This window comes from Quercus lobata, chromosome 6, assembly GCF_001633185.2.
Source record: "Quercus lobata isolate SW786 chromosome 6, ValleyOak3.0 Primary Assembly, whole genome shotgun sequence".
Taxonomy (NCBI): domain Eukaryota; kingdom Viridiplantae; phylum Streptophyta; class Magnoliopsida; order Fagales; family Fagaceae; genus Quercus; species Quercus lobata.
The window spans coordinates 19,990,270-20,017,615 of NC_044909.1; the positions used below are offsets into that span (position 1 = coordinate 19,990,270).

Sequence of the window (27,346 nt, forward strand, 5' to 3'; positions counted from 1 at the left end):
ACGCAGTGATTTTTTTTTCAATGATCTTTTGTCATTGGCAACAAACATTAAAAGGCAATCTCTCAATCTTAAGTTTGACCATTTCCCTTAATTTTGACGGCTGATTAGGTGAATAGTTAATAGAGAATTAAACAGGACATATAAGGGAGTAGAAGAAATGAAGAAGAATTTGTAAAATGGACTGGGGTGGGTCAGTTCCTAAGGGAGTGGGGGATACGTACCTATGATCGTTACCTCCAATATTTTAACAGTTGGAACCAACTCTTCCAACAAAAGAGAGCTCTTCCTGCAATGTCTTCTTGTTATTTACTGAGGAAAGCCATAAAGAATGTCATCCAGAACACAACAATTCCTCCTGAAATTAAAGGGTGCAATGCAATTGTTATTCTGCAAAACTTTTAAAATTTCCAATCTGCGCCGTCTTGGTTTGGCATCAACAATGACGGGAAAACCAGGACACATGGCCAATGATATGATATCGTATTCAAAGATCTCAAAGCAATATAAAATCATGGATCCATGGTCCCAGGATTACTTGCAACAAAGAAACATATAAAACTTTTAGGCTTGTGTGAATAGAACTATTCATCTAAAAAGAAGATCAACAAAAAAGTGATGCAATTTATATTAAAAAATTATTACAAAAATGAAGTAACTAAACAAGCTTATGAAACACAGACAAAGGCTATTAATAAGGGCCACATATTACTCCTTGCGAAGATCTATTCCTGCCTTCTTAGCAACAGCATCCAGACCGTTCTTCTCTATGGTCTTCAATGCCTTGGTTGATAACCGTAGCTTGACATAACGTTTACCAGCTTCCCACCAAACCCTTTTGTACTGCAGGTTCACAAACTGCAACTTCTTTGTCTTATGGTTTGAGAAGGAAACTTTATTGGCCCTGTTAGCCTTCTTCCCAGTGAAGGGACAGATCCTACCTGAAAAAATAGACCAAATTAGAAGATAAGTTCTGAAAAAAGGTCACTAAAATGGTCATCAATGGTAAAGACTAATCACTGTTAGAAGTATAGGAAGTCATATAAGCACATACGCCTACATCTTTGGATAAATTATCAAGAAATACTACATCTTTCACATTTTAAAAATATATCAAATAAAATACATGAGCAACTGTTACAATGCAAGCCATAAACACATATTACAGCACCAATTTCACATAAATTGCTTCAGCATAACGCTCAAACTCAACCCCAAATTTATTCCATTTAGCCATAAAATTATAAGCTTATGCATGAATTCATAGATACTTACTAGGCTTATTCAAAATCTCCCCCTAAATCCAATCCAACAAGTAAAGATTACTAGTACAAGCTTGCTAGTAATCGCAAAACCAAGTCAAACTAGTAGTACAAGCTTCATTGAGGCTTGTTCATTCCAATTTTTATTAGCAAGCCTTGCGTATGCAAAGCAGGGTACTAGCACAAGTAGTAAGTGAAAGAAAATCAATGTATCACTCAAGGGTTTTCTAAATTCCACAAAAAGATAAGCTTTTCCATATATTATTATGTTCAAGCATATAGATTACCTACACATAATTTATGAAGAAAAGGCTCACTCCAACTTGATTATCCTTCCCCTAGTACACATAAACATTAGACACCAACTTGCTTTAGGTTTCACTTCCCTAGACCACCAACGTGGTTTGCGCGTAATTGCGTGCACATTGCAATAAATTCAAATTAAAAAAAAAAAAAAAAAAGTAGTCTCGAAGAACTCTGGATACCCACATTAGCTATACTAAGCTAATTCAACCTAGAGATTATATAAAGCCTTGAAATTTTTTACTAGTGGGCATTCCTTAAAAAAGCAAGAAATTTGGGTTACATAAACAAAATATGTTATGCGAGTTGAAAATGTATAATTTAGCTATGACTACAAAATTGAATGATTCATCAGCGGCGTGGTTGACAACATATATGTACACAAGTGATTAATCCAAAACACGTGAAAATATTGAGAGGTTGAGAAGTTTACGGGCAACAATAGGTTGAAGAGGAGGTGTGAAAGGTGGAGCAGTGATAGAGTGAGCGAGGTTGTAGTCTGAGATTTTGGTTCCGCTCAATTGGGAGGTCAGGAACCCTAACTCCGACACCGACACCGACAGCTTGGTCCTCAGTGAAGAAGAAGATATCGGGCTAATTTTAACTGGTGCTCCTGTTCTGCGGAAACATAGAGTGGAAGTGGAAGTGTTTCCAAAACACACTGCCGATGCTGCCATTGCTTCACTTTCTCTCTGTGTGTCCTCTTAAGTTTGAATGGATAACGAATTAAACGAGATCGGCAGATAGATAGAGCCTCTTATTTTCTTTTTTCTTTTTCTTTTTTTCACATTCACAGAGGGCTTGCTACTTGCTACCTAGCTACTTTGCCCAAGCTGGCATGTGAGGCCCAGCCCAGGATTGGTTTTCACCACATAGTACCGGACAAGAAAATTGTACCAACGCACTTAACAAAATTTTCATGCTAATTTGTTTCTTGATCTTTACCACCCCACCCCCACCCCCCCAAAAGAAAAAGAAAAAGAAAGACTACTCGATAATCTGTATAATGCACAAAAATTTAACATAATATGATTTTTTCTTTCTATATATAATATGCCAAGATTTTAATGAAGTGTTTAGAATCTAAATTCAATTAAAAATATATTTAATATGGGGATGTTCAAAGCACCCCAAAAAGGTGTAACAAGTCAATTGTATCATTTGTATGGTCTACATCGGTCTAGTCAACATCTATTTAGGTCAATAATGTAAGTTGATTGATTAATATAGTAATCCTCAAAAGAAGTGTTCACTGATTCTCCTCACGTTAAAATTTATTGTGTTATAACAAGAAACCATCACATTTTAAGGATCCTAGGTCCCTATTCAAACTCCCACACGTACCTAATCAATTCCAAACCTTGCTTTTGAAATGACAAGTCATTTGGTGAAGGCAACAAAATGGCATGTTGTACTTGATAAATAGATGACATTATTGTTAGTGTATGCCTATTTAATTTGAGTGCAGCATGCATGCCCTTGTGATTTTAGTCACACCTATCAATCTTGCTCTTTGCTTAGAATGATTTTAAGAATGTAAAAGAGATGAGATAAAACGGGATACATAATTAATTTTTCACCCGGGATGGAAAATGGGGTGAGTCATTTTCTCTCTTAACACACAAATTTTAATTCCTCCAAATTGAGAAGAAAAGTGCAAACAAAATATAAGAGAAAAAGAAAATTATTATTTTAACCCTCTTTAAAAAACTAATGTAAAAAAATAAAAATAAAATAAATTTTTTCTTATATATAAGGACAAATTTTAGTTATAAAATTAGTTGTAACTTAAAGATATAACCTTACTCAATATTTTTTTATTGAAAGTGAATTGTGACAAATCCACCATTAGATTATATTTTCTTCTTCTTCCTATATCCTCCATGCTTGCAAAATTTCTTGAAAATTAAAGATCAATAGTTATGTTATCAATAAGTTGTTTAAATTGCAAGTTTTTGTAATTTAAAATTATGCATAAAATATAAACTTATAAATCACATAGTAAATAATATCCGATTGACACAAAATTTGACATGTGCATCAAGAGTATAAAGAACATGTAATTCAACGGCTAAATTTTTAAAATATGTAGTAATATTTATTTTATTAAGTAAAGTTGTAATCTTAAACTACAACTAATTTTCTAGCTAAATTTTGTCCTATATATAATAGGGATAAAATAATAAATTGCTACAAATCACTATTTCTTTCCTCTCGTTTTTCTTTCCAACCTCTCATTTTTCTTTCCAACTAAGTAAAGGAAAGAAACTACTATCATATGATTGATATCCCCTCAATTTTCTATCTTCCTACCAAACTTAAAGTACGGAAAATTAGCATCTTCTCCATACTCCCATTTGTCCATTCTACCAAAAAGCCATACACTAACAGTGAAACGAACAATTAGATGGTTATGCATCATGATTAAAATGGATACACATTCATTCCGCTATCTAAGATTCCAAATGATCCACGATGATTAGTGATTATAAGTAATCTACGGGTAGCGAAAAAGTGTCTAGTATCGCAATAAACAAAAACTTAAAAGTCCGATTTGAAGTAAAACCACTGCAATTGGGAAACTCAATTACTTGCTATGAGATACTGTGACGGTTTCTGGTCCAGATCAATGGAGAGATTTTCCGCCATCATTTGATCAGATGGTTTCAATCTGAGCTATAGAGTATAAGGCAATGCACAGGCTTTGCGTATGCAATTTTAATTTTAAACATAGGAACAGCAAGCTAGAACAATCCATCAAACCTCTCCCACAGCATCTGCTTCTCAGCTCAAGTGGTAATTGGTAAATCAGAGGAATAGAATTTCAACTTGCCCAGAAGCAACCTAGAAAACAAATTAAATAAATAATCTATAATCAAGCAAAATGGACCATCGCCTCAACTCGGTGCATGAATCCATTTTAAATTTCCAAGAGCATTAAGAAATTGACATAAGATTGTTCATGGGACATAAACCAAGCTAAACAAATCTAAGGGAAAAAATTAGCTCTAGGAATGAAGTTAGTACATTGAGTAAGCAGCACCTAAATACCATTTAGATCAGTAGCCCATACCCTTCCCATCATCATCCTTTGTATACAGTAACAGAGACATTCAGACAAATAATCTCAGAGCTCAAGCAGTATCCAGTGAAGTGCTTGGTGATTAGCTAAAGCCAAGCTCCTCACTACACAGCCAATATGAAGCAATTTCGTAAGATTTCTGCATCCATGCGCCTATACACACTGTGCACCATGGCCAAAAAACTAAAACATATATATTTGGATCCAAAATTTTGAAATTAACCAATGACTGAGCCCTGCCACATAAAGTAATCAATACCAAATGTGTGCTGAGGACCCAGAAGTCAGATTCATCTTCCAGTGGTTGAAGAGACGGGACATTGTACCCAGTAGCCTCACCAATTGCAGTTGTCCAAACATATTCATTTTGGAAACCTCACCCGGTAAAGATCAAGAGCAACAAACTCCACTGTCACAATCCGTTCATCAAAAAGGCGTCCATGCAAACAATGTGCTGCCACACAAGAGGCTTCTGTTCTTCCATACTCCACAAAAACACACCCCAGCTCAAATACATGTCCAAGATCACAATCCTGTTCCTCGTTCTCACCCCTCTCAGCAGCAGCTGATTCAGTAGCCACAATGCCATCCATTCCAACAGAAGCTTCCTGTAACTTATTATCAGCTTCCCCCAAAGTTGACTGATCTTCAACCATCAAATTGTTTTCCAAGCTAATGTCCTTCGCTTCAATAATATCAGCAACCTTTTCATCATGACAATCCGATTGATTCTGACTGTTCAGCTGGTTAGCGAGTTCTTCAGGAACACCATCTGATATGTTCTCATAGTCCTCAACAACCACATTACTATCAAGCAGACCCATTTGGCATGACTTGTTCTCTCCATTATCATCGGCAGGTCCATCATCATTGAAGCAAGTTCTTCTCAAAATTATTTCATCTTCTTTGAGTTCTTTGATATCACCAAGAAAGTCTGTCTCACTAATTTTCCCAGTATCATGGTCATCATCTTTTCCTGAAGTTTCTGTTTCTGTTTTTTCGTCATCATGAGATAAATCTTGCCAGGCCCCAGCAGATTCCCCATTGTCAATAACTTCAAATGTCCCTGAGGTGCTCATGTGACTGTTGCTCTGCTTGACAACTTTAACAGATTTCACAGTGCCAAACCTGCAGGATTTATCTTATGTAAATATAAGTCTATCTAAAAACACAAAAGAGGAAGGACCTGTTTGGTTGTAAAGAAAATTCTGAAACATTGTTAAATAAGTAGAATAATATAATAATAAATTAAAAAATAAATTTAAATTAATAAATTTCAATGCTTTGTTTATCATAAACTGAGAAAGTCAACATCATTTCGATGTTATCTGAAAATTGGCTTTTGAAAAGTAGTTCTCTGAAAAAAATTTCCCCGGGGGGGGGGGGGGGGGGGGGGGGGGGTGGAGAGACCAAACAGGCCTTATTAAAATGGAAAACAGTTTTATCAAGACCTTGCACACTCCAACCGTATATCTTCAAGAACTTCTTCAACTTCTGGCTCAGGCAGCAATAACAGACTCTCAGGATTGAACTAATTCACATAGGAAAAAAAGAAGATTAGATTGACAAAGTAAATATTATTAGGATATTTGGAAGATTCATGATAATATATAATTAACCCCCCCAAGCCCAAAAAACCGTCCCCAAGAGTAGAAAAAAAGTAAACTATACTGCAGAAACCCTACCACATTTTTAAGCTTCAGAACTTCTGTGGGCTGTTTGAGAAGTGGCTTTGCATGCTCGGGGATCCCATAGCAAATAGAATTCCCACCATTTTCCTGCCAGATGTTATTCTCTAGGTCAGTATACATCTCCATAAAAACGTTATAACAGATAATAAAATGGGAGTAGGCTACCTCCCATTACATAGTCCACATACCCACCCAAAAAATAATTAGGATTGTGTTGCATCTCAATTAATTTTTTGATAGAAGGAACAGGGTGATGTTTATTACCAGAAACAATGCATCAGAAATAGCTTGAACTACTGTAAGTACTCGCCCTCCTAACTTCATTCCATTCAAACCAGCACAAGCTTTGGGAGTAACTGATTGATCTACATACTAATAGAGTATACAAAAGTTAGAAGACACCCAAAAGGTCAGAAGAAAAGGTAGTTTCACTCAAATAAGGAAAGCTGAAGAGAATCTAACATTCAAGATTTCACATAGACGCATACATCAAAGCTCTAAGTAATCCTGATAAATCCAACAACATATTTGTCTGTTGCAAAGAAATTGATATTTATAGACATGACTAAAATAGACTCAATCGAATAAGAGCTAACTAAGCTTAAATACAATGATATAAAATTTAGATTGTTCCTTCAATATCATCAGACTTTCCAACAAATGAAGCAAAGTAAAGACCAAGCACATTAAGTCAATATAGGCATTGGTGTCCAACAATGTGAAAAACATGGCCAACTCAACTTAAAAAATTTAAAATTTAAAATTTAAAAAACAAAAAAAAGAAAAAGAAAAAACGCTTGAATGCAGGATATGCAACTAAAAATGTCTCCAAAAAGCATGCACGTCAGTGTCTAACACCACATAAGTAGAAGTATTCTCGTTACATAGGCAGAACACAAATAAGATCAAAATGACTATTTTGGGAGTGATTATTATAGTAACCAGACAGTGAAATGTACGAGAATTTAAGCCCAAAGGGAAGAAAAATGCCCCTTAGTTCATTGTCTCTTATTTTTCTATGTTATGTTTAATTGATTATTATACATTGACTGTTTTAAAAGGAAATGTTACTAATATATGACTTTTAATGAAGAAGATGCTTAGGATTTAATAGTTATATGTGAGATGAAGAGTTAGGGTTCTAGAGTTACTAAAAGCTATTATAAATAACCTCTTTTGAGTCATTATAGACAGCCTTTCTTATCTAACCTATGAAACTTCAAAACCTCTTTTAAATCATTATAGACAACATTTTCTTATATAACTTATAAAATTCCATATTTAAATATTTCTTAGGCTCTTTGAGCTGAGAGATCGATGTTTTAGTGTTTCAATCCCATTTTCTTCCTCTAGCTATAATCTTGTTTTATTGCTGGAAATTTCTTCACAGACCCTTCTTTTACACCATATCTAAGTTCTCCTCACTGTATCAAGTGGTATCAGAACAAAATATTTTTCATAAAGCAACCACAATCCTTGGGACATACTAGAAGGTGGACTTGAGAATGACATAGAACATGTAGCACAAGGCAGATTGAAGAATCAATTGGTGGGTGTGCGCGGTTGAACTGAAGGATGAAATTTTTTAGAGTTTGTGCCATAGACTAGGATTCTCCACTGATCTATGATGTCTACTTTAATGAAGGTGATTTAACTGTGAATACTTATACATATTAAAGAAACTATTCTAGAGAGTGATGCACGCCAAGTATTCGATGCAAGTCCTCTGATGATTCAATAACTGGTAGTGGGGGGATTTGAAGATGGATGTGTTTGTTGGAAACAACAAGAGGTGGCAGTTGAGCTACAAGGCTGTTGGCAAGTATTCGATGCAAGTATTTTCTTTTAAAAATGGAAGGTTTACATAAACATGCTGATTTGAATAATTTTACTTGGAAAGATGTGATTTTTAATAATTTTCTATTGACATAATGTTGAATCATGAGAATCTTTATTTTAATGAAGAGAAAGATAAAAGATTTTTTTTTTGATAAGTAAAAGATAAAAGATTTGATTGTGATTAGGAAGAATTTTTATGAAGCAAGACTATATTTGATAGGATTCAAGATATGCAAGGACAAGCTAGAGCCAATTTTTATAACAAAGTTGTATGGTGCTAGGGTGATGGTAATTTAATATATGTAACTTGTTCATGTTACAAATAGAAGAAAGGTTCTCAAGCTTATTGAAAATATCAAGTACCTCACAAGAGTTACAATACCATAATAAATACTAGACTTTGTATTAAATAGATAGATAAGCAATCATTAAGATCAAAATTTAGATTATGGGAATCTTGTTTAAAATTGTGTTATCTATAGCACATCTGCCATACCCCACAATGACATAAAAATCTCATTCAAAATGAGAAAAAAAGAAAAAGTTGTGAAAGCAATCACTGCTTTAACATCTTATTAGACAGAATTTATTAGAAAGAAACAAAAGTATAGAGGTACAGACTGCTGTATTACCTCAAGAAAAGCACAGCGCTCACTGAGCTCTTCATTGACCTCAAAGTGGTAGGCCTTCAAAGGTCCAAAGACACTTACAATCTCCATAAGCTAGAAAGCAGAATAAAAAGCCTAGTCACTAAAGATATCCACTTACAAAGGATAACAACAACAACAACAACAATAATAATAATAAAAAAATTGAAAAATATTACCATTTTTGATGAAATAAACTTTGAAATTCCACCAATGAATATCTGCAGAGACAGAGCATAGAAAAAGGATAATAACATACACAACCACAAAGTTAATAAGGGAACACCATGAAAAAAATAAAAAATAAATAAGCGTATATAAAAAACAAAGAGAAATCCTAAAGATTCAGATATGCAATCTCTCTTGAAGCTCTAGAATATGTATATCATGTCAACAAAAAACCTCAGCATACTTCTGACAGCTGGTAATGCTGTAAAAACTTCCCCCATCTATTGATATTGATGACGACCCTCATTAAAGTATAATTATATATGTGAATAAAGAGAGGTAAAGAAAATACATGAACCTTTGAATCACAGGGAAAGAAGTCTGTTCTTGAGTAAAACATACATGACACCTTGGGCAATTACAACAAGCACAAAAACATTCTGCAACAATTATGTGACCCTAGAAATACATAAACAAAGAGAATGTATATATCCAACTCAAAGCATGACATAATCAGGAATAAGGACTCTTTTCAAAGTGAATATATATGGAAATATGTTATCAATTTAACATGGTAAAAATTTTTATAGGTAGATTAAAAACAAAAAGAAATATACAAAAAGGTAAATCCAAGAAGGAAAATGGCAGTTTACTATTATACAATGAAGACATTAAAAGTTTCATCACTTCTGTATGAAACTACGTACTGCAACTCCATTGTATATAAACTTAAGTTTACTATTAGTTCACTTGGTAAATGGAAGCTGGACTATGTGATATAAAGCAGGTAACAATGTATAGGGGTGTCTTCCCATACATCAAGTTATCACATATATACATAGAATTCAACATTGCATACACGTGCGGATGTACCAGAAAATATTCACCACAATAGGGTTATAAAACGATAGAAAAATCCTCAATTTAGTTTGAGCTCAATGTTTTAAAAGATTCAATGGAGTAAAGTAGTATGGATATCTAGTAATTCGTACTAATATATACCCTTATGGGAACTCACTCTACAGATAACACTTGACTGAATGACTCCAATGAATTCCTATTCTATTTTGTGCCCACTTGTAGTAGTGTAGCTCACCAATGAGAATCTAGTTTACACCAAAAGATACATCCAACCATGATATGAAATAAAAGATACACTAAAAGAGAGTGAATTAACCACTAAGCACTGAAATTATATAGAGTAACTTATGTATGCATAACTTTACAGTTGAGTCTTAATGTAAACATTGTTATATTGAAATTACAAGCTTCATATACATACCTTGTTAGGTGAATCCTCCACGATATCACTTATTGAATCAACTGCAGCCGCTGATTTCTCCAGATCACCAGTCTGCATGAAAATAGCAACTGTCTGAAAACCTGCTACATGGATAGTAACCACAATATACCTCAGAAACTGCAAAGCAGTGGTAGAAAGTGCTAGTTGAACCAATAATAGCTTCTTTGTATGGCATAGAATAACTTAATCATATCACAGTAAATCATGCTAATAATATTAAAAATGAAAAGAAAAAGAAGATAATAGGAAGCCATAAAATCTAAAACTACAACAAAATTTTTGGATGTTTACTATTAAATAAATAATAAAAAATAAACAAAAAAACGCACTATTATGGTAATCTCATGGGGTTCCATGATAAAATGTCATGAATGAACTCTAAAATTTGAAATGAAATGATAAAAGGTAACAGTGGGCCATGTTTAAAATCTGAAATCTTTATTTTAGGACCTCCCATCTCCCTAACACAGAATCAATAGCATGAGTGAATTAATTGTCCCATGTATTTCAGATTTTATCCAACAAGAATAGAAACCACAAAAATGTTATCAAGGTTAAATTAATTATTGGCAACTGAAAGTGTGGATATTTAAATTAATTTGAATGCGCTAAACACCAGAATGCATTATCCAAAACCAAATGAACATTGAAATATTCCAACCAATAAGCAATATGGGAATAAAGCAATAATTATTATCATATAATCCAACGAGCTTTAGTTTGAACCTAAAAAGCACAAACACAACACGACATAGGACATAGCAACAAGGTCATTCTTTAAAAATTAGGACATGACACGGTATTAATTACTCCCTTCATCTCATATTGTTAGGCATGTTTAGAAAAACCAATTTTTTAAGGGAACATCATTTAATGCATCGTTTTTTATATAAAAATGTACAAGTTCCCAAAACCACCCACTTTAATTTAAATTTTTGTGAAAGAGGGGCATTGACTTTTTCAATAACGTAAAAGGTATGTTAGGGAATTATTTATTGACTTTTCAAAGAGGACTTCATTTTGGGCCGTCCCAAAATGAAAAGAGGACTAACAATTTGGGATGGTGGAGTAATTATTATACAGTATGTATTCTAGGAATGTCTTACATTTTCTTTAGTTAATAATTAAAAAATGCAACTAAGCACTCAACTGACCTTAAGAGTAACAGAATAACCGAGTGTTTTAGCCAATATAAAAAAAAAAAAAAAAAAAAAAAAAAAAAAAAATTAGATAATAATTAAAATCAACAATATCATTAAAAAAAAAACAAAAAACAAAACAAAAAATTGTGGTGGAGAATTTGCTGACTTTTGACAATGCCAAGCGTTTTTGTAACAGAATGGTTTGCATTTAATCTATTAAGTCGTGTCTTTCTACCAAAAAAGAAAAAAAAAAAAATTTCAGAAAACAGGTTCCTATCTTCTTATAGAGAGAGGTTTCGAGAGCACCCAAACAACTAAAGCCACAATTGGTCAAGACAAAGAGTGAGGCTGATGAACTAAAAGTAGTGCCGATGTGCCTCAATCTGCTTCAATGTGTGTAGATATTCTTTGATGAGTGTAGATCAAGGGAGGAAGAGCAAGAGAGAAGACTATTTGGCTGTTCCAGAGAGAGAGAGAGAATCATTACGGCTTTTGAAGCTTCATCAATGGCTTTGATTGTGGCAAGTTGTCAAAAGTCATCTTTTTTCTTCTTTTTTTTACTCCCATTGTGTCTAGACCGTGTTGCTACAACATCTCCAACATGCCTAAAACATGTCCAAAATTTTAATATTTTTGCCAGTAATGCATGCAACTATGTCCCAGGCATGCTCATGTATTACAGACAGGTAGGGCGCTTTTGATGTTTCTTAGGGTCAAATGCACTTCCTCCATCACAATAATGCGATGGAGGGTGAGGTCATGAATTTACGACCCACAACATCCAAGATTAACTTATACAGTTATGACTGTTACTTCTCTATACCAAAACTCAAGTCAATATACTACACAATCAATACATAGTCTGAGCATAACTACAGGAAAACTTCCCTTTTCTTAACATTTTCTGAACAGCGCAATTTGCTCCATATACATGTCTATAAGCAACATAATTATTTTGATGTGAATCTTCTACACTGAAGTTTACAGATATGGGAATGACTTCTCTTAAATAAAAGGCCACCTTCATTTGTCTGCTATGAGAAGCACGCCCGCACCAACCATATCTTTGCTTTCAGGACAGAGGGAGTACAAATGAGTATCTGAAGAGACACAAGTGGGGTATTTTTTTTTTTTTTTAACTGAAAAATCACAAACTTAAGAAATCTCTTTTTAATTTTTTTTCCCCTTTTTGTCTTTAACTTCTTTTTAAACTCTTTTTTTCCTTTTTTATCCATCTTTTCTCCCTTCCCAGATTCTGGTTAGATAGTATAAGACTTGGGTTAGAAAATAGATTATGGGTTAAGGGTGAGAATAAGGAATAAATAATGACGCCAAAAGTCCAAAACAAACATCAGACTGGAGAGACCACTAATGCATCTCAAGTTACCAGAAGAAGGAATCGCATTTCTTGGTCTAGGTTTAAGCATCATCCACAATATTGAGGCATTTCACCTCATATAAACCACATTGGCTACAATATGCTTTGTCAAGTGAAGACTTACAGCCCTATAAAAGGCCTTGCTAGAGGTTATGGAGGGCTAAAGTCAATAAAAGAAGGTTGCTTCAATGCATTTATGAAAGGATTGAAGAAAAACCAAATAAGGAAAATAAAGAAGTTTGGTCAAGATGGTTTGTTCACATGCAAGCACACAACAAATACAGAAGATAAAACTAATAAGGACAAGTGATCTGGTTCAAATTGAAAGCAGTACAAAAACATGAGAAATCCCACCTAGAATTGAAACAAGGGTTGTGAGAAAAGAAAGGCCTGCAATTAATTCATTTATAAATAATAAACAAAGCTACACAAAGTTAAACACAGAATGGTTCATTTAGACAGTCTTATGTAGGTAGTGTAAGACTTCATTAAACATAAAACTGAAGATCACTTTCCATCTCTTCATCTTAAACACATAATGTGATGAAAACTGAAATGGGTGTCATCATAACACTAGTCCAACCCATTAATATGCACAACTATACAAACAAAGGAGATCATTTCTTATCTTAAGTTTCTTGTGCCATGTGTAAAGGAATATAAAATAAAAATTAAAAAAAAAAAAAAGAAGAAGAGAATTTCAAGACAAGAGGGAGGTCAACTTATATAACTTGGGATGCAGCAATATGCTAACTGTTAAAAATGATGATAACTTATTAGCGCATAACAGTAACTGGAGTTCAAAAAACATTTCGTAACAATAAAATACTTATCTACTTATCAAAAAAAGTTCTGGTGTTACAAAAAAAGTTCTGGTGTTAGAAAAAGGTAAAATTGCTAGGTCAAATATAGCAATAAGAAAATTCAAACTGCAGATACTTCCACTGAGAATGAGAGAAGACATCCTACAAGAACTACATCTCACAGCATCTTAAAATTTGAACACCAAATAAGTTAAACGTTGTATCACATGTCATATAAAATCTACTACTCTAAGAGCCTCGATCAATGACCCCAACCATCCAGAAAAGAAAAAACTGCAAGCACATCAAATTTGTCACTACACCTGGAAATCTTCTTATTTAGGAGTCAGCTTCATCACCATCCTGAATGTGAATTACGACATACGCAACATAAACACCCTATTTAAGAGATTCCAACATGGCAGTCAGAAAATAACTCACGTAACGGGACAAATAGATCATTCGATGTGCAATAGAAAACTCTTGAAGATACAAAACAGTTCCTGGTGTTAAGTGTGACAAGCAATCTCAATTTGCTTCCAAGGTGCAAGCATAAATAAGGAACCTATCAAAATTAAAGATGTATCACATAGAAATTCACAATGACAGGACCCTTCAATAGTTTCAAGGATTAGTGATTACCCCAACCCCATCAAAGGCCAATACTCAGTATTGTATTGCTATTGGGATAGCCCTTTTTACGTACAAATGTACAATTGATGTACCATCATGTACATTGGATGGCCTTGCCCATCTAGTGTAATCTATGTGTCCATCTTCTACACATTCATTCAGAATGGAGAGAGGGAGATGGGGAGAGACCTTTGTTTCATTAAAGTTCCAAAATTAAGCTTTCTTGGAATTTTACTTTTTGTCTCCTAAGGAATAAGATACAGAGAAAATGAAGCTAACTCTATACATGACATTTTGATCCTGAACTTTAATTGCCCAGACACACCAAGGCCACAGTAAGGAAGTTACAAAAGAAAGGCTATATTATAAGGAAGGTTGAGGGCAGTGAGGCCTGGGATTTAAGCTTATACACCACTGGCCCAAAAATCAATTTGCACAACAAATTTAGTCAAAGTAACTTTCTCTTTCTAACAAATAAGCTCATAGGACTGAATTCTTTTTTGGTAAGTATTGGACCTTTTTTTTTTGGGATAAATTTTGGTAAGTATAGGACTTACAATTCCATAATGATAGAAACAACAATTAGCATTAAACAGTTTTCTATCTAATGAAACTTATTTTGAGCTTGTTTGTAAGAAAATATTTTACTGACACTTGAGACTAAAACCTCAAAGTAGCGTATGGTTCCGATCAGATCCATAGTGCAGATTCCTGCTCAAGTCCAACCACTGCGAATTGGTCATGGAGTTACAAAAATAGTAACAAAAGGCAGTGATAAAACCTATTTCTAGTCAATGGTTTCCCTAAGCAATTCATCACTATTAATTAACATTGACAGCCTTAATGTAAAATGTGGTACAAATGCATTACCACTAGATGGTTAGACTATTATTTACTTTGTATGCAAACTGAACATTGTTGAGTTGTTGAAAACCCTTCTATACGCAAACAATAATGCATAATTTTTGGAGGGTAATTCCACCTTTCCTCCCTTTAAGTATAGGGAAGTTGCAATGTCCCCCTTTTTAGTTTATAAGGTATAAGCATCCCCACATATCTTTTCGTAATGAGTACTTTACCCACACCCATTACTATTTTCCATCAAATTAACATAAAATTCATACTTTTTTTAAGAATGTATCTAGACCTACAAGTTAATGACCTTAATACCCTCCAATAGCAAACATATCATATGCAATTTGAAGGGTCATCATTGTGCATGTGATGTGTTTGTTATTGGAGGGTAATAAGGTCACCGACATGTTGGTTCATATTCATTTAAAAATAAATAAATAAATAATTTTCCATTAATTTGATGGAAAATACTAACATAAGGGGTGAAGTTCTCATTACGAAAAGATAAGAGCGGACATTGTTACGTGTTAAATTAATGGGGGGGAGATTGCACTTGCCATATACTCAAGGGGCAAGAGTGCAATTTTCCCTCTTTTTTATAATAAGTAACCCCAAGGAGAAAGGGAGCAGGAGATTCGTAGTGACTCCATTTCATTAGGCATGGCCCAATCAATGCCCTGTGTGGTCATAATGCATAATATATAATATATTTAAAGGAAAAGGTTACAAATTCATACGGGAAATTAATAAATAGTAGAATTGCTCCACATCAATGAGACCATTCCACCAAGGCAGTACATCTAATAAACCTACTAATAGACATGATGATTAATGTCATATGGGGTAAAATTGAAACTACTCATGAAAATTTTCAAGCCCTAGATTCCAAATCATTTGCCTTTTAAAGAACTTATTTCATGAATAAACTTTGATTTCCATCATGGCAAATATTCATAATGTAATTCACAAAAAATACTTTGCTATTAGATATTTTTCATAACTGACATACTTTCCACAGCCTTCCACTCAGCTTCTGAAAATTAAATCTTTGTTTTACAAATGATAAGTTAAATAAATGTATCTTTTAATTAGTAACAAGCAGGAAAAGCGGCTCTTTACCACCCAATATTCCAGCCTAAATCTTCGCTAGAAACAGGAAAGAGTCATGTCTGTAATTGTTTTTTTATTTGATAAATGAAAGAGTCATGTCTGTAATTAACCCCTATTCAGCCCCATTCCAACCATTTTCCAAGCTATTTGAGCGAGCATTGTCGGTCACACTAAAGACTCAGGATGACAAGCCAGATTAAAAACCTTAGGCATAGTATTCACTTCCAAGGCTGTAGGCTTACAATTAGCTTTTGACCCCTTCTACCAAGCTCCAAGCTAGTTTGGGTTAAGATCAAGGTTGATCGATTAGATATTACCTCCTAACAACCCACTGCAAACATCCAAACACCTGGGGGTTTGGCTCAGTTTTAAACTTTTGGCCATCCTGAGGTCATGCCTGTTTTAAAATCAGAAATGAACTTGGCTATTAAAGTGGCTTTTCTTGCCTTTCATTGCAGCAATTTAAGTTTAAAATTTCAACCATCAACAGTACGTCACACCTCATTCTTACTTTGATTGAGTTAAAAACTGGCATGCTCTTTTAATTAGAGGATGTGGAAATGTAGATTCACAAATAAGATAACTCCAATATAGCTCACATAACCAGCCACAAGACATATTTTGGCCAAAATAACCACACTTTATCCAGAACATTTGACAAATCACACCAATAAAGTAAACCCTTCTATGCAAAACCATAAAGCAATATATTAAGTCAAAGATCCTACATCTTACATGCAAATAGAAATGATTAACAAGCTTCTAAGATTCAACAGATTCCCAATTACTTTTAAAAGGAAATAATAATCTAAAAGAATATAAACTTCATACATTCAATAGATAAGATATAAATAAAAAATAAATAAAAAAGCAACATTAAAAGCAATATAAGGCAATAAAGAAGATGAAAAAGGAGATGGTTAGGATAGTCATTCTTACTGCCACTTCAACAAAGTCTTTAGGGCGTCTGACTTTGAGAACGGAGCCAGAGAAGGAACCGCCATCAAAAGAAAGGGCTGCCAAAGCATCCTCAGGTGTAAGAAATTCTACAAGCGCCTGGCCCTTCTCTTTATACATCTGCAATTAAATATGGCAAGGCATTCAAAGTTCTTTAAATCATACCGACCTGCATGAAAAGAATAAAGTGTGATATTACCCCAAAAAATGGACACTTACAATACAATTGATACATGGCTGGGGTTCTTGGATATGACTAACACCAGAAGCCAGCAAAAACTTATTAAAGCATTCCACTACAGCTTTCTCCGAGGCAGAAGCTGGTATATTTTCTACATAAAGCCTCCTCATAGGCCGAGTAGCTTGTGTTAGTTGAACAGAGTCAAACGAGTAATTCTTCTTTGATAAGAAAGAGTTAGACACCGTAGAAAGAGACTTCACTGTGGTGGAAGCAGCAGAAACAGCATTGACAATCTCATTTCCAGTTGAGGCTACATCCTGCTTTGATGACTGAAAATTCGAAGGATCTGAACCAGAAACAACAGCTGCTGTTCCAACTGGTGGGAGATCCCACCCAGCACTTTTCTTCTCTGGTGAGCGACCATATGGGGAAGGAGTCTTAATAGCAGCCTCAGTTTTTCTCTTCCTTGGTGAATAGCCACCAAGTCCACTTGTGTATCCACTATGTCGCCGATAATGGCTACTTGAACCATTACTTGATACTCTGTTCCTGTCAATATCTGAATGTTGTCGTCCAGACCTATCTCTAAGAGAATGTGAGGACAACTCTCTGTGCTCCCCACCATGGTGAGAATTATGCTTGTGTGCCCTTGTTGATGGTGAAATGGACCTTCTATTTTTGTCTTCACGTTCTCTACTCCTTGACCGTCTCCTTTTCCTTGACTCTTCACGTGTTGATAGTGAAATTGACCTCTTATTTCTGTCCTCACGTTCTCTACTCCTTGACCGTCTCCTTTTCCTTGATTCTTCATAACGTGATTTTGATGACTCCTTCCTCTCTTTTCTATCTGAAATATCTAAATCATGTTGTTTCCTTGGGTCATGTTTCTTTGCAGTATTCCGGTCTCTATTAGTCTCATCAACTCCATTTTTGTATTTTCTCTTGCTTCCTCTTTCAAGGTCTTCCCTACTTCTTTCTGCAGGTCTATCCCTATCAGCCAAATCTCTAGAGTGCTTCTTTTCAGGTTCATTTTCAGAATCATCAGTTGACCACTCATCATTTTTTCTCCTAACATGTTTTTGGTGGTTGTTTCTTCCTAGTCTATCCTTATAGCTCATATCTTTGTTGTCTTTATCCTTCAATTCGGTATTTGACACACGACTTTCTCTGTCCTTTCTCTTAACTAAAGCATCTTCCTTCATAGAACTATTCTCTTCTTTCTTTCTGGAACTTGCCTTCACTAATTTCTCAGATACATGCTTTTCCACAGCAGGAGAAGAATCATTATTATGTTTGTAACCCCTTTCAGATTCAAAAGCATCAGAAACATTCTCAATAGTTTCTTCCTTTAATAATATGTTCCCTGATTCAAAGGTTCCCTCTTTCACATTTTCAGACAACAACTTGTTTTCCCTTCTAAGCATAATCTCGTCAAAGCTGAAAGGCCTTGTCCGAGCAGCACTTTCTTCATCATACTCACGCAGGGAATGCCTACTACTTTTATCATGCTTTTCTTTTAGCCGACTAGATCTGTTCGTCTTCCGACTAGATCTGTTCATCTTCCTGTGATAACAAGATTCCAGTGCTCTAATAGAGTTTGGAGTATGTTCAGCCCAGTAACCAAATATTAAAGGTAACCTAAAGGTCAGGTCCTGAAAATTTGAGTACTTTTAGGCAGTCTCTAAGTGAAAATCAGAGCAACCCCAAGAAAAAAACAGCCCATTGTCCATGTCAGGGTTATTTTCAGCTACTGATCCACACAACTTCAACAAGCTCCAGCCATTCTAAATACTGTAACAGAACAAAGTGGTTCAAATAATTACAATCAAGTTCTAGACCATGAAATAATCAAAAGAGGTAAAAGAAAGTGTGACATCATCAAAGGAGATCTCAAACAATTTAAAGGCACTGGTGAATCAATCAGCTAGCCATGTAAAGTATAGATAATCTAAAATTCATCCTAGACCTAAATACAGCTGTTGAAAAAAGAGACATTCAAGTAGGCAGAGCATGAACAACAGTATCAATAATGAATAACAATCTAAAGTTCATAAAATCAGGAGCATTCAGAAAATAGAAGATGAAGAAGTGGAAAGGACACTGCCTGTTGCAGATGTTCAATCGTACAGGGACCTCAGAAATTCAAGACTTAATCAATGGGAAGTGGTGATCAATGCCATTGAAAACAGACTATTCCACTCCCTTCAAAAGTCCACATAAGTCAATGCACTGTATTATTCTAAATAGCACAATTTCTTTGACGAGCAAATTTTTTTCCCAACAAGCAAGCAGCTCACTAACTTTATTGGTATAACCCACTAAACTTCAAATAGGGAAATTGCTAGAGACTACAATCCTCTCACACCAAACAGCAAAGACGATCAACTATTTCACTATAATTTTTGCACATACAACAATAGTCCACAATAATAACTCTCCTCTTGATGAATTTATCTATAGTTAAAATTGAACCCATTGCAGAAGTCCTTGGAAAAAACACAACTGTTCAAGGAACATGTATACACCATGCACTTCAATGCTGGTAGGAAATAACTACATATGAATAGGCTAGAATCTCCATATTCACTCCATAGTAAAGGTTTCATTTCTTAAAATATACTTTTTTATAAGAAAAAAATGACCTTATTAAAAAAGAGAGAAACCTCAAATACACGGAGAATATAAAAGGTATTCTTAAAGAAACTACAAGTTAAAATTCAAAAGATCTTTTAAAAAAAAATGGAAACGGGATGTATACTGCCTCAAGCAGTCATCCAATCATACAATGAATTCAAGAATTAAAAAAAAAAATGCTGAGGAAGTCCAATTCCAACAAAATTTATACTATTCCTCTCTCTCTCTCTCTCTCTCTCTCTAGATTGTCCACATTACCCAAAAGGGAACAGCATTCCAAATTCTTTCTACTCTTACAGCTACCAAATTCCCTTGCCAACATGCAAACAACTAAATCACGTTATTTGGAATCACCAAAAAGACAAAACACAAACCGCCAAAACTATCTTGCCACCATCCAATGTAGTAAAAAATGATAAACTGACGCCTCGCTACTTTTGCACAAGTTCTTCTTTCAAAGATTGTCTACTCTACTGTTTAAATCTTTTCCAATGCTATTTTACATGTGAAAGACAAAACCCTCTCAAAACATCATAAAACAACAGAACCTCAAATTTTCCAGACCATGCTAATAATTTCTTAGACATTTTATCTTCACCTCAACTAGAAAGAAATTAGGATTGCAATTCCCAATCCAGAAAAGCACAGGAAAAATAGAAGGATTCCAATAGAGCACTTCAGGTCAAGGAAAATATCTTTCAAAAGAAGAATCACCGTACATAAAATCAATAAAATATCACCAACTCTATTATACAATACACTGCATTTCCAACATCACTATCCCCTCACCAATCAATATCTTGATACAATACAACTTCACACTTAATTCTCTTTATACAAAGGGTTGCCTATCAAAGACATAGGAATTGGATTAGGAATGATATCAACACCTACACTATTACTAGTGTGTGTGTGTGTGTGTGTATTATAAGTAATAGAAGTTTTATTGATAAAGTAAAAGTACACTCTATGTTCATGATGATGAACACATAGTACCTAAAGTAATTACAAGCATATCAAATAGTAGATGGAGAATCATTCCCCATTGCTTAATGTGGTGTCTTTGGAAGGAAAGAAATAGTAGATGTTTTGAAGATGTTGAGAGATCCATACCCGACTTCAAGTTTTTTTTTTCTTTAGAACTTTATTTGATTGGTTGTCTGTTTTGCGAAACCAATCATTCTCTTCTCTTCTTAATTCTTGTAATTTTTATTCTTAATTGTTGACCCCTGTACACTCCCTGTGTACTAGGGCGTCCTTTTTTTTTTTTATATCAATAAAGCTTATTACTTATTAAAAAAAAAAGCATATCAAATAGAAATTCTAACAGTGTGTTGGAAATCGCAAATGGATGTACAGTGTGTAAAACCCCAAACCCAAGGCCAATCAACCAAAGTCCGGATTAGCAAGGACGGACGTAGCGTGTAGCATTATTGATTTATTATGCTACACCTACCAACAATTATTTAAAAAAAAAAATCCAATTTAAATTGATGCACAATACGAAACCAATTAATGGAAGTTATATAATAAAGGATAAAACTCATGTACAGTTCCTTAGGTGTAATACATTAGGTTCTCCAATTAAATTCAAATACATGACTGTATTGCATTTAATTCTCCTAGGGAAATAATCGAAAGATAAATACTGTAGCTAAGTTTTGTCCAAAAAGTAAGACTCCTTTAATTTCTTATCAAAAAACCGTAATTAAAATATTTGAACTACATAATTTCGTCAAAAACCAATAAAACCAAAGCCTCCATTCAATCACATTGTCTTAGTTCACTATAGCCTATTATTTTTACCTTCATATTTTTGGGGAAGAAACGTTTGAATTTAGTGTTAAATTCTGGTCCTGAAGTTTTCAGGGAAATTAAATGGAGGAAGGCAATCTAGACCAAATTATATAAGCACATAAAGAGTAAAAAAGAAGGGGAAAAGATGAGGCGGCTACTAGAGGGTTGTACCTTTTGGACGAGAAAGTGTGGTGGCGGCGAAGTTGAATGGCTGAGCACAGTTGAAGTTACTGTATGGCCTCTCTGCTCTGGTTCTGGTATTAGTATTGTATTGGGATGAAAACCTAGGGAGAAAGAAAGAGAGGGCTACCCATTATTTTTTTTCAGTTATCCGCATTCCGTAAAATGGACTCACTCTTTTTGATTTTTGGTTACCCACCGGTGACTTCTCTTATCACTCCTCAACTTAGCTAACTGACACGTGTATTACTTTTGGTATTTTTTTTTTTTAAAATTATGTTATACCAACTCCAAAATTTTAAAAATGTAAATATTGTCCGTTCCATTTATTTCACTAAAAATATTTGTAGTGTTTTTTTTTTTTTTTTTTTTTCACCATAAATCTTTTTGTAACATTTTGGTAAAATGTTTTACAAAAATACTTCATAGGTCTCTTCTCATCTGATGGATGGGCCACCAATAGAGTTCGGGTAACACCGATTTTTTGTAACTTGTGAGTAGAAAATTTTATGTCAAGCCAAACACCTAAAGATGTTTAACTAAAAATGTTTCAAATGTAGAATGTTTTTAGCAGAAACATTTTGCAACTAAACAAATAAAGTGTTACAGTCTCTCCTTCTCCAATTATCCAAAAAAAAATACAAATGGATGTGGCATCTAACATGATTAGTAGAGATTTTAACATCACAATAAACACATGTTTGACTAATTTTTATGTGCTTAGTGACATATCAATTTATAAAGTTAATGTAGTAAAATTTGTAATATGGCATAAATTTTTATTTCTTGATACATTTTGAGTAGGATATTTTTTCTCCAAACTAATTGGAAAGATGGACATAGGAAAATGCCTATGACCTAAAGATAATTGGAATACTCACCACATTAATTTTTCTTTTCTTTTCCTTATTACGAGAAGATTTTACTCTTTTTCTCTTTTCTGGCTGCAATAATTTAAACCAACTTCTCTTTTAAGGTAAGAGTGTAAGACCAAACAACGCTATTAATTACAAAACTCTTTATGAAAATGTAAAATACTCCCAAGAAATGTAAAATATCATTCTTCCCTAGTATTATAAAGGCATTAATTTTTTTATATATGTGGCAGGTTACAATGCTTCTTTTCTATGCATTAATTATTTGGATATAATATTTTAATCATATATGTAAAAATAATTTATATGGTTAAAATCCACTAAAAACTTTTTATGGTTACTTAAAAAAAATGAATTTTAACTTCCCATAAAATAAAAATAAAACAAAGTGGATTTTAACTTGCCCCTAATGGCCTCTGGCCAATTGTTATCCTTTTTATTAATTTTTTACTATGTCTTTATCTTTCTTTCTTTTTTCTTTTTTGTGTGTCTCTCTCTCCCTCTCTCACACACCGTCACACACACATAAGCAAAATGACTAGAAGGGGTGCCTCTTGCCCACTTTAAGAAGTCGACCATGTACAACCTGTTGGCTTCTCAGGCTATGAGAGTCTTGCTCCATAGAGCAAGCACATTGGATACTTACTAAATGGCTAAGACATCAATGGAGGTTTATGAAAAATCCTAAACAAATTTAGATTAGACCCCTTGCTAATTAACAATACGGTAAGCAGTTAAAATATTGAGACATAGAGACTGGTCACAAAGTAGAAAATCAAAGGGAAACCAATTATGGGAACAAACACAGTCCCATCGAAAATCAATATAATATGAACAATTACATAGTCAACGACTCATAAAACCTTTGTCTAGCCTAATTGCCTTCCTGTTGCTATAGTAAGAACTCCCAAATCCTTGTCTAGCAATCTCCTCTAAACTAAAACCTCTAGTACGCCAAGAATCTCTTGAAGAATTTCTCAGTAAACCTTACTAGCCTTTGGCTATGCAGTTTCGACACTTTGCCCACAATGGGATTAAAATATACTTGGAGTAAATAAATGGGTTCTGAAGGGGTAAGAAATCGCGGAACATTGGGCCTGACAGATTCGGACTCATGGGCCAATATTAAGCATGGGCCGAGGACTTAGTGTCACTTAAAATACTTGGTGTACACGTTTAGAATTCGAGGGAATCCTAGGAAAATCAGGATGTTCGCACAAAGATAATTCTAGAAGATCCGCCTTAATGAAAAAACCCACTCTACAAGGAAATATTTGTCCATCACGCTTGGAATTGTTAGAGGAAGAGTCTCATAAGGAAAAGACTTCTAGTCCAAGGAAGGGAAGCCGACTTTCTTCTACTATAAAAGCTTCAATACCCTCGCAAATCAAGGTACGCATAATTTACCCTCTCTAGCACTCTAGAGTTGAGAACAATTCTAATTTGACCGTCGGAGGGTATTTGGTCGACACTACACCGGTGCCCACGGCGAGATCACTTTTTCTTCTTGCAGGTTGTTAGCGGGAGCGAGCGTGGATTGTGTTGCTCACTGGTGATATTACGGTATCATCAGTTGGCGCTGTCTGTGGGAAAGCGAAAAGTTTAAGCCAGATCATCGCCTCCCGGACATAAGAGTCACATGGTACTCACTCGCTCGATGGCTACCACCAACAATGCTCAAGAAGACGAACCACCGAGATCTACTGCATTAGAAAGGCAAGTCCAGACACTTATGACAGCAGTAGAACGACTCACAAAGCAGAACCACGATCTGAAGGAGCAGCTACGACAAAGGGATGTAGGACCCAACCTTCAGGAGCAAAACCAGGAAGGTAACAGTGCCAAGCGAAGGGAGCAGGAGAAGCCTGAATGCAGCAATGCCCCAAGCCGACCAGAGCGGCAAAACATGAGCCTTCCGTCTCTCATGGATTTTGCCCCCCCCCCGTCTATCGTCGCCGAGATGCAGACGATGAAGGAGCAGATGGAGGTCATGATGAACGCCCTCAAGGGGCGAGTATCTTCTGATCTCGACGATTTGGTGAACAGGACCGACTCACCATTCACCGCGTCCGTCAACTCATTCCCCCTGCCACAAAAGTTCCGGATGCCGCAGATCGAAAGTTACGACAGGGTCAAGGATCCACTCGATCATCTAGAGACCTTCAAGACCCTGATGCACCTTCAGGGCATACCAGACGAGATCATGTGCAGGGCGTTCCTGACCACGCTGAAGGGGCCTGCGAGGGTCTGGTTCAGTAGGTTGACACCAAACTCCATCAATACTTTCAAGGAGTTGAGCACCCTGTTCACCTCACACTTTATAGGCGGACATCGATACAAAAAGTCCACCGCTTGCTTAATGAACATCAAGCAGCGAGAAGACGAGATACTGCAAGCCTATATAACTCGTTTCAACAAAGAAGCCCTTTTGATTGATGAAACTGACGATAAAATACTCGTAGCCGCGTTCACTAGCGGGCTACGGAAGGGTAAGTTCTTGTTTTCCCTATACAAGAATGACCCAAAAACCATGACGGACGTCCTCTACAGGGCTACCAAGTACATGAATGCAGAAGATACGCTGCTGGCCCGCGAGGAAAGGCCTAAGAAGAGGGAAAGGCAGGAAGACACGAGACAAGACAGGGGGCGAAAGGTCGCTAAAACAGGGGATCAACGTGATGAAAAGCGCTCCAGACCACCCACTGGAAGGTTCACCAATTTCACCCCGTTAACCGCCCTAATCGACCAAGTATTGATGCAAATCAAAGATGAAGGAGAATTGACTTTCCCTGGAAAGTTGAAGGGAGACCCCAACAAAAGACCAAGAGACAAGTATTGCCACTTTCACCGGGACCACGGTCACGACACAGCTAACTGCTACGACCTGAAGCAGCAGATTGAGGCCCTAATCAGGCAGGGGAAACTACAGAGGTTCGTCAGCAGGGAAAGAATTGATACGCCGGAAGAACAGGCTCCACGAAGGGAGAACGACCGCCCTAGACCACCCATAGGAGACATATGAATGATCGTAGGGGGCACAACTGCAGCCGGATCTTCCAAGAAAGCCTACAAGACCTACCTCAGATGGTCCATAGCATCCAACTCACAGGATCAGTACCAAAGATGCTGCGGATAGATAACCCCGTCATAAACTTTTCAGAGGATGACGCTCGGAGACTTCACCATCCTCATGACGACGCGCTAGTAGTCAGCCTGTAAATTGGGGATTATAATATGCACCAGGTCCTCGTCGACAACGACAGCTCAGCAGACATCCTGTACTATCCAGCATTCCAGCAGATGAGGATTGACAAGAAACGATTGTCCCCAACGAACGCCCCACTCGTAGGATTTGGGGGTACGAAGGTCTTCCCTTTGGGCGCGATAATGCTAGCTGTGACGGCAGGTGACTATCCTCAGCAGATCACGAAGGAGATAACTTTCCTCGTAGTCGACTGCTCGTCCGCTTACAACGCCATCCTCGGGCGACCCACTCTCAATTCTTGGAAGGCGGTAACCTCTACATACCACCTAATGATCAAATTCCTGACGAAATATGGGGTAGGAGAACTGCGGGGGAATTAAGTAGCAGCACGAGAATGCTACATCGCCATGTTAGAGATGGAGGATCAGCAGCAGACAATGTGCATCGGGAAACAGCGAGCATTAGCAGAGCTGGTTGAAGAGCTAGAAGAAGTAAAACTTGACGACACACAGCCTGAACGAATGACTAAGATTGGCACACTAGCCAGTTGGCCCGTACGCCAAACGATCACAACTTTCCTAAGAAATAACCAAGACGTATTCGCCTGGAATCATGAAGACATGTCGGGAATTGACCCATCGGTCATGGTCCACAAGTTGAATGTGTCGCCCTCCTTCCCTCCAGTCCAGCAAAAGAAACGAGTCTTCACCCGGGAACGTGATAGGGCCATAGCCGAGGAAGTTCGGAAGTTACTGGAGGCAGGTTTCATCCAAGAAGTATATTATCCCGACTGGTTGGCGAATGTAGTTATGGTTAAGAAAGCCAACGGAAGCTGGAAGATGTGCATAGATTTCACAGACCTCAACAAGGCTTGTCCCAAAGACAGCTAACCGCTCCCACGGATAGATACCCTTGTGGATTCGATTGCAAGACACCAGCTCCTCAGCTTCATGGACGCTTTCTCTGGCTACAACCAGATCAGGATGGATGAATCTGATCAGGAGAAGACCTCTTTTGTCACAAGCCAGGGATTATTCTGCTACAAGGTGATGCCTTTTGGACTCAAAAATGCTGGAGCAACATACCAAAGGCTAATGAACAAGATGTTTACACATCAGATTGGCAGGAACGTTCAGGTTTATGTTGACGACATGTTGGTTAAAAGCGTGCACGAAAAAGATCACCTAGACGACCTCAGAGAAACATTCGATACGCTTCGATCGTTCAATATGAAGTTGAATCCGAACAAGTGTGCGTTCGGAGTAACTGCGGGAAAATTCCTGGGTTACATGGTATCCCAAAAA

The 27,346-nt window shown here is 36.0% G+C and overlaps 2 protein-coding genes across 2 annotated transcripts; both read right to left on the bottom strand.

The window, feature by feature from the left end:
- Window positions 1–551: 551 nt before the first annotated feature.
- LOC115994919 (50S ribosomal protein L28, chloroplastic) lies at window positions 552–2,325 on the bottom strand. Its single transcript, XM_031119260.1, has 2 exons — window positions 1,996–2,325; window positions 552–938 (listed from the first exon to the last, which is right to left on the bottom strand). The coding sequence occupies exons 1-2, from the start codon at window positions 2,237–2,239 to the stop codon at window positions 706–708; spliced, it is 477 nt and encodes a 158-aa protein (XP_030975120.1). The 5' UTR covers window positions 2,240–2,325; the 3' UTR covers window positions 552–705.
- Window positions 2,326–4,370: 2,045 nt separating this feature from the next.
- On the bottom strand, window positions 4,371–22,127 carry LOC115994048 (splicing factor U2af large subunit B). Its single transcript, XM_031118061.1, has 10 exons — window positions 21,954–22,127; window positions 17,390–19,142; window positions 17,153–17,290; window positions 10,272–10,343; window positions 9,001–9,042; window positions 8,807–8,896; window positions 6,600–6,707; window positions 6,330–6,422; window positions 6,096–6,175; window positions 4,371–5,772 (listed from the first exon to the last, which is right to left on the bottom strand). The coding sequence occupies exons 2-10, from the start codon at window positions 18,908–18,910 to the stop codon at window positions 5,007–5,009; spliced, it is 2,910 nt and encodes a 969-aa protein (XP_030973921.1). The 5' UTR covers window positions 18,911–19,142; window positions 21,954–22,127; the 3' UTR covers window positions 4,371–5,006.
- Window positions 22,128–27,346: the final 5,219 nt, after the last annotated feature.